The sequence below is a fragment of the Alosa pseudoharengus genome, unplaced genomic scaffold (genome assembly GCF_046254945.1).
Source record: "Alosa pseudoharengus isolate Yale_2024_CS ecotype anadromous, Long Island Sound unplaced genomic scaffold, YU_APseudo_1.1 YU_APseudo_1.1_scf_2, whole genome shotgun sequence".
Classification (NCBI taxonomy): domain Eukaryota; kingdom Metazoa; phylum Chordata; class Actinopteri; order Clupeiformes; family Clupeidae; genus Alosa; species Alosa pseudoharengus.
The window spans coordinates 47134282-47151269 of record NW_027468663.1 but is presented as its reverse complement, the minus strand read 5'-3'; the positions used below and the strand labels follow the sequence as shown (position 1 = coordinate 47151269).

The window sequence follows — 16988 nt, the reverse complement described above, 5'->3', positions numbered from 1 at the left end:
ACAAACAAATGCTGATCGTGTTTCTCTCTGAACCATAATCTCCTTATTCTTCCCCCTCTGTGTTTCCTGAGGGGCTAACAAGTCACCCTGCCTGTGCACCTCTTCACTGACAGGCCCTCTGTGAGCTGAGGGATGGAGGACCAGCTATCATATCACACCTCATATGTGCTCTGGACGAACAGACGGCATGACATCACAGCCGTGTAATAGAAGAGAGTTGGAATGGAATCTCATGTTATGTGTTATGTTGGACATAATGTAGCTCTAGCTTTATCTTCTTCACATTTTAGTTCAGTGATTCTCATGCAGAGCAGTGCATTTAAACAACCATTACTACAGCACATTTAGTAATCATTATTAATATGTTGAAAGTGTTATATTGAAATTGGATTGATGTGAACCATTGTCAGGAGCTGTAACCTACATTTCTAGCCAGTGACTGAACTAAACATGATGCTCAGACCTCATATTTCCATTCATATTTCTTATATTCACTGTTGGATACAAACATGTGTGATCAGTGAATATAGCCTAGTCATGGACCATCTCACCCTTACAGTTGGTTACAAAATCAGGAGGACTCACCGGATGACGACACAGCCTGCATGGTCCAGGGGTGGACAGGACAAGCTGTGACCCAGAGGAGGACTTCTCTGATGGTGGAAGGGTCCAGTCAGAAGCTCTGAGACACAGTGGGATGTTAGTGCAGCATCCCTCAGGGAGTGTAATACAGCGATACGGTCTCTCAGGTCCTCCTCCGAAGTGTATGAGCACAGTGTAGGAGTAGGTGTTTATGTAGAGGGAGAGAGAAAGAAGGTGTGTGAGTGTGTGAGAGAAAGAGAGGGGGGGGGGGTACAGTATTTGAATATGTTTGTCTAAGACTGCATTACTCTTGGTCTTGCATATTTGGTTTACCCAATCATATGTTAATGACAGACACTGGCAGGGAAGGATTCATCTTCAAAAACATCAAACAAAGATCAAACAAAAGCTTTATCACTTTGATTTCTGCTATGCTAAAAGAGACCAGTGTAAATAAAACAACTGGCACATCTCCATGTGATAATATTTAACATTAATGCCCTTTTAGTTGAATGGGTTTTCATTATATCAATAATGCAGAAACTGTTCTCTGCCACAGGCTGAAATCATGACAATCAAACATTTTCAAACTGAACAAACACATGCATTTACACATGCGTTATTGTAATAGCCCTTAAGCACCTGAATCCTCTGAGGAAAGCAGACAAATCAGAATTAGAAAAAGGTTGTGACACTAGAATGCTCCTAAATGGTGTGCTCCTACATGGCGTAGCTTATAAAAATTTTCCATCCTTAAATTTTGTGGGCAGGGTAAATTTGGGCTGGTTTTCCATTCCATTATAAAATATGGTGAAACACATAAAAGAGACAGAATATATTACTAGCAACACTATACTTTGCTGTTCCCATGATGCAAATGCATCAAAATCATGTCATTCGGATGTGTTTTGAGAAAGTTCGATTTTACCATTTTTAGTCAAAACTCTTTAGCCTGGAAGTGACCAGGGCATGTCATTTCGCCGCTACAAAACGCTATAAACGCTATGGCAGCTGCAGCAGCAACATTTCCGGAAAGGTACTGGCTTGATGAAATTCATTTTGGACTCTATCCGACCACATAAAGACCTCGGGATACTTCGGTTTGGCTTTAGGGACCCTCTACTCACTACCACGTAAGTGTAATGTTGTTTGGAACTGTAGAAGAGGTATAAAAATAGCGTTTTGTAGCGGCGAAATGACATGCCCTGGTCACTTCCAGGCTAAGAGTTTTGACTAAAAACGGTAAAATCGAACTTTCTCAAAACACATCCGAATGACATGATTTTGATGTCAACTCAACGTATGTACTCCCAATCATCCGTAAATTGATCTAAAGTGCATTTTAATTCCTTTAAGTGGGGTCAGACATTTCAGTAAGAGGAGTAAGCACATGATATAGTGATACAGACCTTTTCACTTGGGGCAAAATGTCTCTCAATCCACCACTGTGTTTCCTGTGAGGCCGGGGGGGCGGTGGAGTGGTCCGGGGAAACTGAAGCAGGGAGGATGGGTTAGTCATTGCACCCCAAATGCATGACCAAGAGCTACCTTCAGAGGTGACATGCCACTTTATATCCATATCAACTATCCCCACCTCCACCGGGCCCCGCTCAGACTCACCAACGTCTAAAAGCACGTCTCGGAAACATCAAGGTTCACTTACATACTGAGCCGTGCCAATTTTAAATGCATGGAATTAAAATGAACACAAAATACAATACAGTAGGAAAGGTGTGTATAATTGTCATGGTCAACAAAAGTGGAAAACATTGTTACATGATCTGCAGAGGCATAATACAGTGTTTAATCTACAGAAAGGCTTGCATGGTAGTTCTGAAAACATGACTTCATGAAAATATGCTTTCAAAAATGAAATCTATACATTGAAATATATCATGCCACATGGACAAAAGGCCATAATGTTAGTGTAATAGTGTAATGCAATTTGAGGCGACAAGCGAATTGTCTTTATGTAAATAGGGTTTTACACAAATCCTGATACCCTGCACATCTCCAGCACCTGATTCCAGAAGACGTCTTGTGCATGGGGATTTCATCTTTTTAGGGTTTTACACAATTTCTGTCGCTCTGAGTGCAGACACTAGGATTCACAACTGAATGTAGCACATAATACCTTTCTTGTATTAATGTAGAATATCAGTATTAAGCCATTTCAATTCATTGACATCCAAGCACACAAACAACTTGATGATTGTGTGAGGTTAATAGTGAAATACATAAATTATAATATTAAGACTATATTGCTGCATTGGTAACAGTGACTTTCAAGATTTCCAATTACTTCAAAGACATGTCACAGTTATTGGTCATATTTATTATAAAAAAGTGAGATCCAACAGGTTTATTAACATGACTACACATTCACTTAACCATATAACAGACATGCTTTTCAATAGCAATCAGGCATTCATTTAGGCACAAAGCCATAATCTAGATTTCTAAAGAGCAAGTATACAGTATTTTAGTGTTTAAAAATCAGCTCGGCTTCATAGTTGTCTCTGTGCATCAAAGGCATTACATTTTCTATTCTGCGGGGTCAAGTGTACAGATGAAATAATAGATTAACGATATAACATGTTTAATTCAAATCAATTTTATAATCCCATGCCCAGAAAGATCCATCCAGAGCAGTGTTTTGTCTGAAATGTCTAATACTGTCCATGGAATCTTTGTTGTTATGGCTCCGTTATTAGAGAAGATGTCTTCATCTGTACAAAACGGACAGGGTTTCTGTCCTGGTGAGGCCTTCAAAGGCTCTTTTCCTTAGGAATACCATTCTTCTCATGTCCTCTACAAGGAATAGCATGTAATAGGTTAATTCATTAAAAGGTTAATGAGCTGAGTTGTTATTGTAAATTGTGAGTTAAGAGTTTTTCAGTCAATCAGTCAGTCACTCAGTCAATGTATTGCTTCTAAGTCTGTAGACAGGAAATCTTATGTTCATGTCTGTAACAGTCCTTACTCTTCGTGCCTGAGGTCAGGATGGTCTGTGTCATTCTCTGCTATGTTAAGCAGCTTGGCCTTCTCATGCTCCTCATCCTCATACTCCCGCACGTCCTTCATCTCCTTCATCTGGCCAGTTAACACCTTCACCATGAACAGCATGATATACTACAAAGAACAAGAGGAAGCCTGTGAGATGTGATGGAAAGAACAAACATACCAAACCAACAGAGTCACTGAGTAATGACTCAGTAATAATCTTCTGTAATATTCTTCTGAATGTAATGCTTCTGAAACCCAACACACTTCTAGTGGATCCACAGAGACATGGTGTAGAAGAAAACATTGTGGATAGACAGAATACTCACCAGAAACCAATAGAGATTCATAAGAAGGAGCGTGAAGAGGAGGGAGTTGAAGAAAAAATAAAAAGGGATGTTAGGGACAGACTCGAGACTGGCTATACAGGTGGCGTACAGCACTTTGAGAGGAAACCAGTAAAGGCGAAACCAAAACCTGCATGGAAGCACATGAGTGAGGGCACTCATAAAATCCACACAAACACAAGAACGAAAGTACAGGTAGAGAGAGACAGCGAGCACATTACATGCATTTCCCCTTGGACATTGAAAGGGTTAACATATTTGTGTACATCGATAAAATAAACAACTTAATTAGAGTTAGCCTAAAAAATAAAGTATTAATAGGCAGTCTTCAATACTGTGAGGACTTTTTTTAAATCAAGCAAGCTATTTCCACTTTGTACCTATGAGACAACATTATAATTGTAATGATAAAACCCTTCTGTACTGAGTGCTGTTTGGCATATATGTACATATATCAGTGCTTCTACATAGAGCTTGATTTGTAAGTTGCTTTGTGCAAGGTCTATCCAAAATAATTAAATAATCATATGACTGTTAAGAAATCAGTGTGCTGTCTAAACTGGACTGACTGACAGCTCCAACCACTCACCAGGTGAAGCTGAAGCTGATGCAACCCACAGTAGAGATGATTTCATTGATGGACTTGTAGACCCAGCCACTGTTCCTTAAGTACACATTGAGTTTTGTGAACTCAAGCTGAATGTCGTTGATATCGTGAAGGAAGAGAACCAGCACTCCTATTTTATGGTACCTGTAAAAGGTATACACAGGCATTGAAAATACACACCGTGCGTATGCACCCTACCCTAAAAAACAACACACCATTTCATCATCCCCCTCCCACACATCCCATTACCCCCCCCCCCCCCCACACACACACACATACACAATACACCTTTTTAATTACTACTTTTAATTTATTCTTTTAAGTTGAGCTGGCTCTTGAGCATAAGAATGTCATTACTTATAATTAATTTTTATGAGTACATGACAGTAAAACTACTTGAACTTGAAGTTCTGCTTTCCCTCAAAATTTCCCACGTTGATTGTCTTTATACCTCTTGCTATCCTGATGTAGCTTTCTGTAACACCATTTTTTATACACGTGAAACTGTTTCAGAATCCCATTCAAAAGTCTTCCCGAAAGCTTGCTGACCTGAATGCATAGGAGAATGTGATCAGCACCAGGGTGACCACATGATGAATCACCATGATGACAGAATCCCTCCTCCACACATCCATGTAAAATGAAGCATATATGGAATGTCCATAGAAGCTGCCCTGGATCAGATAGGCAATGGTGATGTCAATGGGAATGGGCATTCCACTTGTCCAGTCTATGACAAAATACAGACAACAAATGTCTTTTGCAAATTCACTACGCAGTGGACACGTTCTTTCTTCATTTTTACCCAACTCGGTCTTAAAAAAAAAAGGATGATTATGTTTCTCACTTTACTGTCGCATTCAATTTATAGTACTTTGTACTGGAGGAGTAAAAGCATGTACAATTCACACATCACCATGAGAAAGGCTGGCCTAACTAGTGAGTGTTTACCATGAAATACAGAACTGGGATCCTGAAAGAAAGTGTATTCGGTGAGAAAGAGCAGATAGGCACTGTATGACCAGGAGGCTGAGTAGAAAATGAACTTCCAAGCACTCTCTGGCATCTTGACAGCATCTTTGGGTTTGAGGTGACACCACTGGGCAACTGGCTGTAGCACAGGGACACAGAGAAAAAAAAAAGCACATTATCCAGCCAGGGGATGAAAACCCAAGTTGAAAGGCTGGTTCAGGGGTGCAAACAAATCCAGTGTTTGAGTGGAATTGTATAGATATCTGCTGAATAGGCCTACTCCAAACCCTGGAATTTGTCAGGGCTATAACCTGTTCTAATATGATTTTCTTCCGGATTTGCATCTTATACTATCTTAATACTTCACCAATTTATGCATGTCACCATGGTGTTGTTTACGATACCTCACTGTTTAGAGAAAGAGCCCATTGGCATTCAGAGAGAAGTTAATCTGTGAATAGAGTTGGCAAGGGGCTCGTTCCCTCACTTCCCAAAGCATAATACCCACAAAGCGGGGACAGTACCACTGCCCGTAGTAACAAGTTGGCAGTTTTCAGTTGCCTTGGGAGGGGATGATAAGTAAGCAAATCCTGTCAAATTAATTATACAGAAGGCCTGCACTAAGAAACTGATAGAAGTGACTCTTTAGGTGTGTGGGCAACCTGACCGATACAGGATTATGTACACCTGTAGGCTATGTTACAAATCTTGGTGACCATGTGTGTGCGTAGTCAGATCCTATCGGGGAGAATGCAGTCTACTTAATTGTCCAAATTTATCTTGAATTGACTTAAATTGGAGATGAGTTACACATTATTTTATGCTGTAGTCTGGTTAAAATATTGTATTTCACTATGGAGGGCGTGATCACACTTCAAGACAAAGTGAGAATTATCAATGAAATATAACAGCGCAAAAGCAGTGGATTACCTGTAAAAGACATGTGGCAAGTTTACGCCTTGAAATCGTCCATAATACCGCGCATAGACAGACAATGCCCACCTCCCTCCAGGTAAGGTAAGCATTGTTATGGAAAGTGCTCTTGGAGAGTTCAAGACCACAGTTGGTGCAGTCCCTCACAGCACCACGAACCACGTTGTATCCTCGTATTATGAGGTCGGCGTATCCTGGGGCTGGTAGTGTCCCACTACTAATGACATCTGCACGGTTGTTGTCCATGTCACCACTCACTATTTTACAGCAGAAATTAATTTGTAATTTTCTAAAGCAGCGCACCAACTTATGGTGGCGCCACCTCTCATCACTCCAACGGATGGCCTGCGTGATGGTTGAGTTTAAAATGATATCATTCCATGCTATTATAAAACATACACCAGCTACAGAAGTGTTGGCCTCGTCTAAAACAATTAATGTAGGTCACCAATTCTCTGTAATGTTTCGATGCTATCCAATCCAGAAGCTTGATTGGCACAGCGCTTTACCAGAACTGAACCAGAACTGAAAAAAAAGTCCCTGTACGCTTAATTATCATGCGACTCGTTCCTTGAGCGAGAAATGAATATCCAGAGATGTTTGCTGGTGCTGGGGTTGACATCACATTCCTTGACATTCTGTTGCATCTGTAAGTAAATATTCCTTGTTAACCAGGGGAATGTTTCGCTTGCAACGTAGCCCTCTGCGTTGCACTGCCGAGCGGTGCGCGATACCCACGGTTCCTCTGGCTGTCAGAGCAGCCTAACTATGTGTAGGTTTTGATAGCCTATACAAAGTACAGTTCATTCTGGTGTCACTCGAGAGAATCAATCCATCTATTGCAGTAGAAAGGTTCGCCGTTTTGGCATACATTATGTTTGCATAATTGAACGTTAAAGCTCCAACGCAATTTTCATGCGATTCTCTTCCACCTCTGACACAAATGTCTGAACTTAAAGTGACAGTACATTATTGGCACAATCATTTTCTAAATATCGGCCCATGTGACCTCATGTTGACAGTAGCTATTCTTAACATAACTTTGCTTCTTTGTGATTGATATTACTGCATTCCCCACTGCATGCATCTTCGTGAAACCTGCTAAACAAACACCATATAATATTGCTTTGCATATAGATAAAACCGTCAGGTCAGAATTGATTGATTAAAATTGAGTCTTGCAATTTTAAGGGATGATCACAGGGCACTGCACTCATGCCCTTTGCAATTTAATCACAACGAGGCCTTCCTCTGACTTCTAAACACAGGCATCCCTGCAAAGTGTTTAGTTGGGGTGATAGACATTGAGGGATGCTGAAGATATGGTGGAATATGTAAGATATGTCTTGCTGAAATTTGCTCTCTGCTAAACAGCACTTCTTAAAGCAAGCTACAATTATGTGCCTGAAGTTATCAGAAATGTTTGATGCGGTTATATATATAAGTAGCTAAAACAACCTGCCCCACACCTGAATTATGACACTGTCTGGGAACTTAATTTTCTGTGCTCCGTTTCAAGGGTTAAGACAACAGCAGCACAAGCTCACAAGCTCACCAGACATCCCGTGAAGAGCATCACTTTTTATTGTCAGGAATGTTTAGTACATACATATAATAATAAAAAAATCACAATAAAGCATATTGTAATAGTAAATGGGACCTTGCCATGATGGTAACACAACAGAACATGGAGAGCAACTGCAGAGGTTCATATGGTGTTCCACAATACTGCAGTCTGCTTGCAATGTCCTTTTTGTGATGATACCGATGTCAAAATAGAAGTTCTGAGTGGAACGTAGCAGTTCAAGCAATAGGAGCATATTGCATAGCAAGCCTGTCAAATTCATTCTCCTATAGAGATGCATGTACGTGCACACACACACACACACACACACACACACACACACACACACACACACACACACACACACACACACACACACACACACACACACACACACACACACACACACACACACACACACACACACACACACACACACACACACACACACACACACACACACACACACACACACACACACACACACACACAGAGAGAGAGAGAGAGAGAGAGAGAGAGACAGAGAAAACAACACTTATGAAAAAAATATTTTACAAAATCTAACAAAATGGATATAATGCTATGGTAACAAGGATTCAATGCATCTTACAAATCATCTCACATAACTTTCTCACCTTGGCAAAATAATCCTTGAGGAAAGGGTGTGTTTTGTGAGCGTCTTTGAGCTGAGAAAGGTAGCGGTTTGTGACCTGAACAAAAAACACAGAATACTTAGAAACAACACTGATAACAAACAAAAACAGCTGGTCTAGTAAAGGTAAAGTGTAAAGGGCTGTCTGAATTCCTTGGAGGGATTACTCGACAGAGAACGCATTTCTGTTCCGTTCAGAATTTTTTGAACCTTGGTACCATCTAGTGAACCAGCCTGTATTTCCACTAGTGTTGCACAGTGTACCGATACTAGAAAGGTATCACAATGCCTTCACGCAAAAAAGCAATACGATTTTGATGTTTTTAAAATCGATACTTTATTAAACTAATAGCGTTCTGTGTCTGTGTGGACTGTTCCCACTCATTCTCCTTGAATGCATCTAGGCAAGTAGTGGGTGCAGCCATATTTAGGAAGTAATACCTTTTAGTTAATATTAATATGAAACAATGTACTACCCATGATATGCCTTTTGATTTTCTTTCTTACCTTGAGATTTACCTGCACAGTGTAAATTTATATTGCAACAGGTAATGTTGTAGGCCTATATCTGACGAAGACCTGAGTGGTTGAAACGTTTTAATCACACTGGGATGTCACTTTTTTCCCTTTGCAAAAACTGTCACAAACTGTCAAAAACTGCCTAGGGTAGCCTACATCAGATGGCCTAAAGATTAGGCTCCTCTGTATAGCATTCAGTGATCTGCATGCAGTAATTTGAACACTGACCTACTACTTTGGCTATTTAAAGGTAATTTATTGCCAAAACACAACACAATGTAAATTAACTATAACAAACAGTAAAGGACTAGGATTACACACAAACTACTATTTTACTGCCTATAGAAATAATAATTATGTAGGAAGTTTAGAACCCAGAATTGACCTGCACACTACAAAAGTGCACCAAACTCAACACAAATGACTCAATACACTTGGAGGAGGTCTGTGTCCTTTCTTTTCCAGATATTTTAGGATTTCACCGTGGTATCATTTCAGTATCGAGTATCGAGATATTTATAGCAGGTATTGTATCGAAGTTAGGGGTGTAAATCGGAGTCTTCATGACGATTCGATACAATATCGATTTCTTAAGCTAATGATACTTCATTCTTCAATGAATTCGATACTTCAGAATTCCCCACGATACGATTCGATACGATTCAATACTCAATATCTTTACATGATATCTATGAAGTTTCAAATAAATCAACAAAAGTTCAGAATGTAGGAGGTATCTAAAGCCTTCGTTATACAGCCTCATGTCTTTGCAAAAACACCCGCAGCTTAGGAGTAGGTAGTGCGCTTACATCGGAGCCATAGACAGAAAAAGAAAGGTCGGAGCTGATGCTGAAAATAGATAGGCAAACAAACAGGCGGCAAAATAAACACATTAATCGATACTCTTGCGGACGAATCGAATTGAATCGCCTGCTGCATAATCGATGCATCGATACGAATCGATTAATATTTACACCCCTAATCGAAGTCATAATTTTGGTATCGTGACAGCACTAATTTTCACTAGTTTTGAACCGAACCAAGGGTGCGTCATCTACAATGTGTGTTGCATGCAAAAACAAAAGTTTATGAGATGCATGAACCAGAGCATAGGTTCTCAAAGTGCGGCCCGCGGGCCAATGGCGGCCCGAGGAAACATTTCTGGCGGCCCGCGATAACATCTGATAAAATCTGTAAAACGGTTAAAACTGTACATTGCTTTGAAAGAATGAATCTCCGTTTAGTGGTGTTTATAGTTTATAGCATCTATAGGCATAAGCGGTAATTACAAGTGTGGTCCGACTGATCGCACTTGACCTCACTCCCAGAAGGCCATCAACTGAACAGTGGTTGTGTGAAGATGGAGATGGTGGAGCGAGAGCCAGAGCGGGAGCCTCTCGAGAAAAAGACGTTATGTCAGCGAGGAGAAAGGGCAGTTTCAAGATAAAAGGACAAATGGTTTCTTTGTCGAACTTCACGTCGGATAAAGTTGTTTGTCTGATAATATGCCGGCAGGTAATTGCAATGCGCAAGGACTTCAATATAAAACACCATTATGATACCAAACATAAAACTAAAAAGCTACGATAAATTCAGTGGCACTTGATTTGAACAACTTAAAAGAGGCTACACTGCACAGCAGTCAGTTTTCACAAATTTGGCTACAACCGGTGAAGCTGTAAAACAGGCTACCTACGTGGTAGCTCCGTCTAGTGACGGAGAATTTGTGCGAGGCTGACAGATAGCCATTTACATGCGGTCCTTCGTATCACAACAACAGAGATGCAGCCGGACATCAGAGGAATCGTGGCCAACCGAAAACAGCACCACAAATCCCATTGCAATTAAAAAGGGTATGTTTCTCTCTGTCTCTCTCTCTGGTTTTCCTGTGGTGCTTTGGTAGCTGGAATTACCCCTGAATAAGGCCTATGCTGATAAGAAGCAATGCACACCGACACTGTTTGTTCTAAATAAGTTTGTACTTGAAATGGACTGCACACAAGACTGTTATATCCCAAATTTGTCTGTTGAGGGTAGAGAACCCCAGGGATTTTCACAAGTTTTTCCAGGTTCAGCCTCAGTTATTAAAATGTGTTTATTGCAATAAATTTTAACTGTAGAGATGTAACCTGGTCATTAAAATGATTACAAATGGGATTTTTTTCCAGTTTTTCTTTTTTGCTTTTTCTCCCCCCGCCCCTTTGGCGGCCCTCAGTTCAATGTTGGGTTCCTAAATTGGCCCTCACCAATCAAAACTTTGAGAACCCCTGAACCAGAGAATGATATGAACAGCTGCTGTCCTGTAAAAACGGCAGAAATTAGCTGTGTAAAATGCTAGTTAACGTCTGTTGTGTAGTTCTTTGACTAGTTTTGTTTACTCATGCCAAAAGTTGATATGGACAGAAAACTCATGCTTTTAGTCTTCTCCCCTCTTGAACGGTAGAATGACATGCCCACTTCACAGGAAAAAACTACTTTTTTCTGGTTCAAGCTCTGAAACAAGGTGCCACACTTAAAAAGTTTTTTGTTTGGTCGAAATGCTCCGAATGGTTAAATGTTGGTTTGTGAACGGGAACAGAATTGGTCCTCTGTCAGTGGGAAAAGGCTATCAGACGTCAAAACATGCTCACCTCTGGCGGTTTGCCCAGATGCTGGGTCAACACAATGAGGTTGACCAGTGTCTCAGGGTGGCCGCTGTCCTGTAGAAGGTTCAACACAGATCAATCAGTAAGCATCAAATCTTCATTCACACTATAATGATTTATTTCTATATACAGTGCCCACCACATCTATTGGCACTCCAATAAAGTTATTAAAAAAAGGAATTAAAAATATCTTAGACTCTTAATGAAAACAATGAGCTCTGTTTTTTAGTGTTGATTAACTGAAACTGTGACAAATTTGACCAATGTTGATCTTGCCTCCACACACAGGAGGATGAGGAGGATGGTAAGAAAGACAGAACACAGAACAAGGACCCATGTTGGACAGTTACAGAAAAAAAAAAACTCACCTCTTGGGGTCACTAATGAATGCACATGATTCAGATTTTAGATTTAGAGATTAATTGATAAAGAGGAAGCTTCAAACAGCATGACTCAGCAACGTGGTCACCAATAATATTCCAGAGCCTTAGTCATAACAGGCTTACCTTGTCCAGAGCGTCCTGAAGAACAGCCTCTGCCTCCTCCCACTTGTTCTGGGCCATGTGGCAAGCACCCTGGCCGTTTAAGAGGAGCAGTGTGGGAGAGTACTTCTCAGACATCTCTTGGAAGATGTAAAACGCGTCTTGCAGTTTCTCTCCACCCTATGAAGAAACGGCAAGTAAGACATTTCCCACCTTATTTCATAAACAGCCAAATTGAATGTGACACTTTTGTATTTGATGAAATTAATCTAGACTGCACATTACACTGGTAAGGGCCACCCATCAGTGAAATAAGTACACACTCACAACAGCCAGATTGACCCAAGCTGTGGCCAGCTGAGTCAGGGTGGCGTCTTCGTCCTGCTCCTGCATTTTCTTCAGTTCTTTCCTGTGGTCATGGACAAAGATATATAGAGTAAATCCAAAGCGGTTATTTTATTTTGCAAAATGAGAAAACATGAACAGTTCATGAACAGGGACCGTACCTTGCAAGGTCGACTCGATCCAATGCCAACAACAGCTGAATAGTCATTGCCATGCTACAGAGGGAAAATAAATCTCTCTTTACACTGAAGTTAACATCCAATTTGGTTATATGGTTAAGCATTAATAACTTGTTATTGATGTAAATGAGTTGGTATACCACTCTAGGCTCTCCCCCTGGTGGAGAGTTCGGAGCGCTGCATCTGTGTTTGATTCATGGAAATAGATGGAGGCTGCCATAAGCAGAAAAGTAGTGTTGGCCACATCTACACTCTTGGCCATCTTTTTATCCAGCTCTGCTACAATAGCATCCCTGAGAAATGAACATATTTATATTAATATACTCATAAGAGTAACATGAGGTAGCAGAATGCTGACAAGCTAACATTAGACAACCCTCACACAAAAATGACACAGAAATGTAGAATAGCAATTCTCAATATAAAACAGAACTTAAAAGCTTTTCTGAAATGGTTGCATGCCTTCGTTAGATGTAAAAACACGGAAAAACACGGACATCTGCTATCTATAAATGTCTCTAGCTAAGTCAATAATAACTCATGTCAACAATCATGTAAACACAAGTAACAGGACAGATTAACCAACTGGTTATGCATAGATAAGTCTATTAGTGGCTTTGCTACACTGGTGTGAAATGCTGAACTATTTTTCTTGTGCACCAACACTTGTGTTTTTGAGATACACACGCTCATGACACATCTGATGACAGTAGGAAGAGCAATGGCAGTATGGGCATTCTCTTATAAAGCTAAATAACTTCATCTTATTCGTTCTCACACATACACATACACACACACACACAACACACACACAAAGCATGAAAGCAGTTTTCCACTCGCAGATCAGTCTGGTATCTTTCCGATAGAGAAAATTTGGAGCAGTTCGCCAAACAAACGGCCAATCAGCGTTGATTTTGAGGCGGGTTTAGGTTAGCAACAAACAACATGATGGCATCCACAGATGAGATGAGCGTAGCTATCGCGCAAGTTTTATCCGAATTAGAAAGTATTTCTGGGGATGCTGTGAAGCTATGAGTCTCAGCCATGCAGCTGGGAGGAATGAATGACACAGACATCCTACATGGCCGATTCCAATGGAGGAATATACTTTCTTCAGAAGTGTAGGGCCTACCGTGAAAACTTGATGGGGATTGTCGTTCATGAGGAGGTTCATGTCACATACAAATGGTAAGTTTAAAAAGTTAACGTTAGTTATGTTACCTAACTTAATTGTATGTTGAACGAAGGCATAGAAGAACACTTTGTTGATCTGATTGGTTGATTTGGCCCCTTGATAACCAACAAAGGTGGTGATAGACAGATGGTTTATCCAATCAGCTAACCAGTTTTTTCGCCCCTTCCCAAAAGTTCTCCAACGGAAAGTTCCCAGATGGACATGCAGAGCAAATGCGAAGCATTCATCTGGCGGAGTCAGGTTAACAAACAGCCTTACTTGCTGACAACTCATTGCTAGTATCGTTAGACAGCCTTACCTTTTGCCCACATTGGACAGGTAGTCTGCAAACATCCTCACTGCCTGCAGCTCCTCAGAGGAGCTGGGTTTAATGTCATCCATCACAACACCATATTTTCTCTGATAGAGACACAGAATCAGCATTTGATTAACACTGTTTCAAGAATTCAAATGCATACCACAACAAGTGTGACAAGATAATAAGTGGATACAAAACTGATACCTAATGCATCACACATAGCCACTGACAGTAAAGAGCCTACTCCATATTACCAAACCCTAATCATTGATGACTCTCACCTGGGCGATGTATGCTCTGTATAAGAAGATGTCTCTCTCCGATTCTTTTTCTGGGCTTGATGGCTGCCAAATGAAATTGGTAGACAGATAATAGTGAGGACTAAACAACTGTGAAAGTAAACAATGCTATTAATCATTCTTCATCAGTAATCATAGCAAAGTTACTCACACACACAGAGGTAGGCCGTCTATTTAGCTAACGCTATGCTGCTATCCTGCCCTTTTAATGAGACACTATGTCGTATCGTATTAAGATTCCTGCAGCACAGAGTACATAAAACATACATAAAAATAAAAACAACCTAAACACCTAAAACCTCAGAAAGTGATTAGATTACCGAACTAGATTACCCCACTTTCCATGTTAACATTGCAGGGAACAACGCACGGCATTTCCCTGCTAGGAGATTTGTCAGCTTCCAATTCTCATGTATGCCAGTAAAAAAATTGGATTAATGGAAAGTAAAACTAACCTTTACTTTCTGAGCTTCGTTAATGCAGTGTTGATAACTTCCAATGTAAAAAGCATTTTTTACATCAAATAGCTCATCAACTTCACCCTGTTGTGACGCCATCTTGGTGAAACCAGGAAGGTACAGGAGACACGTCACTCTGGACACGTCGTCACCCTAGTGTAGTGAAATTTGTAAATAACAGGAACATCACTGCCACCATGTGGTAAGGATGCTATATGCAAAAAAAAGCAAAGATTGTGTTTGTGACATTAAAATGAGTGACCCGATTTCTCTGTACATGGGGGCATTTTGGAGCCCAGTCTACAACAAACTACATTGCTTTTAAAGCTCAAAATATTAAAATGGTTGGTTGCAGACATTTCAAAGTGACTGCTTCCCCAAATGCTCAAATAAAAACTCACACAATGTTACCCAGGGGATGTAACACAAGAACACGACCTATTTGCCTAAGTCTGTAGTGCATTTGAACACAATATTAAGCCTGGTGCATTTTGAAACTATTGAAATTATTCTGTATAGCTTGACTGTCCCTAGCTTTGCCTGCAAATGCCCATAGGCTATCTTGGGGATCTTGAGAGCAGAAGAAACATCAAGGTTGCTGACACGTTCTACCGTTGTCTTCGTTGCTTAATAATCAATCTATTATAACTCACTTCTAGTTCGCTCTTACCAATATGTTTAGCAGTTCGTTAAATAAATGACCCCGACGTGATTTGAACACGCAACCTTCTGATCTGGAGTCAGACGCGCTACCGTTGCGCCACGAGGTCTGATTAAATATGGTGGCCATAACAGAAATTGTCCTGGTGTTATAGTCATTTGATTGGTACGTAGGCTACATTGTCATAAGCCGGATAAAATATACGAAACCACCTAAGTGATATTAGCCAGAATTTCAACATAATAAATATAAATAAATACATAAAATAATAATAATAATATAATTATTATTAGCCTATTTTTTTAAGTCAGTTAGCAGGCTCCAGTTGGTTCTGAAGACCACCAATATGCCTGAAGGTTGTGATAAATAGCCAGCTGGCAATAAGCTAAAACATTTAGGCTACATTTATGAATAATAGCAGCCTAACTATATAATAAACACAATGCATTTGTTTATTTTTCCCACACGTCCTTATTATTCCCATAAGGCTATTTTTAAAAAAAAACAAGAAAAAGGATATGCTTTTTTCAACACAAAAACAATTAGTGTGTGACTAAATCTGTTCTAGTCTCCTGGAGTAGCAGATAGGAGGGGGTGGGCGACTTTTAATAGCTTGTGCCAAGCAAAATGACAGCAACTGCCAGCAACTCCACTTCAGGTGATCCGACTACCAGTAGGTGGAGTAATGGTGTGAAATGAGTGAGAGCAGGAGGCGAAGCTTGCACCTTCCCTCTAGTGGAGCACTCGCAGTAGGCATAGTGCCAATCATGTCGAGGAGTGGCGAGGGAGAGTTGTGCAAGATGACGCTTGACATTTGCTAGCTGGATCCATTCGGTGTTCCTGAAATACATAGTCACAAAACAAGCCTTAATGCTAGCTCTGTTCAGTTTGATATAAAATCTTACTGTAAAAACGGCCAGATGGCTTCAACAATATTGACTGGCCCTCATTTTCTGGGACTAGTGATGAGAGGGTCAGGTTTTTTTTCCCCCACCCGAGTCAATCTGCCTGCTCGACCCACAAAAATATTAATGACCCAAACTCATCCCACCCAAAGAAAAACTATTCCTCCTTTTTTATTTTCCCTTGGCTCAACTCTCATGATCGTTTTCTAATGGCCACCACACCACAGGAAGTGCAAGAGGGCCAAATTCTAGTGGGTGGATGGATGAAGGAGGAGTTTTTCCAAAACATTTTGTTCTGCACTCAAGGTGTAGCAGGAACAGACCATGTCTCCAGCTCCTTGA

General features: G+C 40.4%; 2 protein-coding genes and 1 non-coding gene across 3 annotated transcripts; all 3 read right to left on the bottom strand.

The window, feature by feature from the left end:
- Nucleotides 1-2860: 2860 nt before the first annotated feature.
- LOC143134673 (ceramide synthase 1-like) lies at nt 2861-7925 on the bottom strand. Its single transcript, XM_076295241.1, has 6 exons — nt 5491-7925; nt 5089-5269; nt 4522-4683; nt 3915-4062; nt 3566-3714; nt 2861-3393 (listed from the first exon to the last, which is right to left on the bottom strand). Exons 1-6 carry the CDS (start codon nt 5603-5605, stop codon nt 3351-3353), a joined length of 798 nt encoding a protein of 265 aa, XP_076151356.1. The 5' UTR covers nt 5606-7925; the 3' UTR covers nt 2861-3350.
- Nucleotides 7926-8010: 85 nt separating this feature from the next.
- On the bottom strand, nt 8011-15219 carry cope (COPI coat complex subunit epsilon). Its single transcript, XM_076295240.1, has 10 exons — nt 15078-15219; nt 14605-14667; nt 14324-14424; nt 12971-13123; nt 12813-12866; nt 12634-12715; nt 12331-12486; nt 11810-11878; nt 8644-8718; nt 8011-8295 (listed from the first exon to the last, which is right to left on the bottom strand). Exons 1-10 carry the CDS (start codon nt 15177-15179, stop codon nt 8248-8250), a joined length of 903 nt encoding a protein of 300 aa, XP_076151355.1. The 5' UTR covers nt 15180-15219; the 3' UTR covers nt 8011-8247.
- Nucleotides 15220-15778: 559 nt separating this feature from the next.
- trnaw-cca (transfer RNA tryptophan (anticodon CCA)) lies at nt 15779-15850 on the bottom strand. The gene has a single exon. It is a non-coding gene; the product is annotated as a tRNA-Trp (tRNA).
- Nucleotides 15851-16988: the final 1138 nt, after the last annotated feature.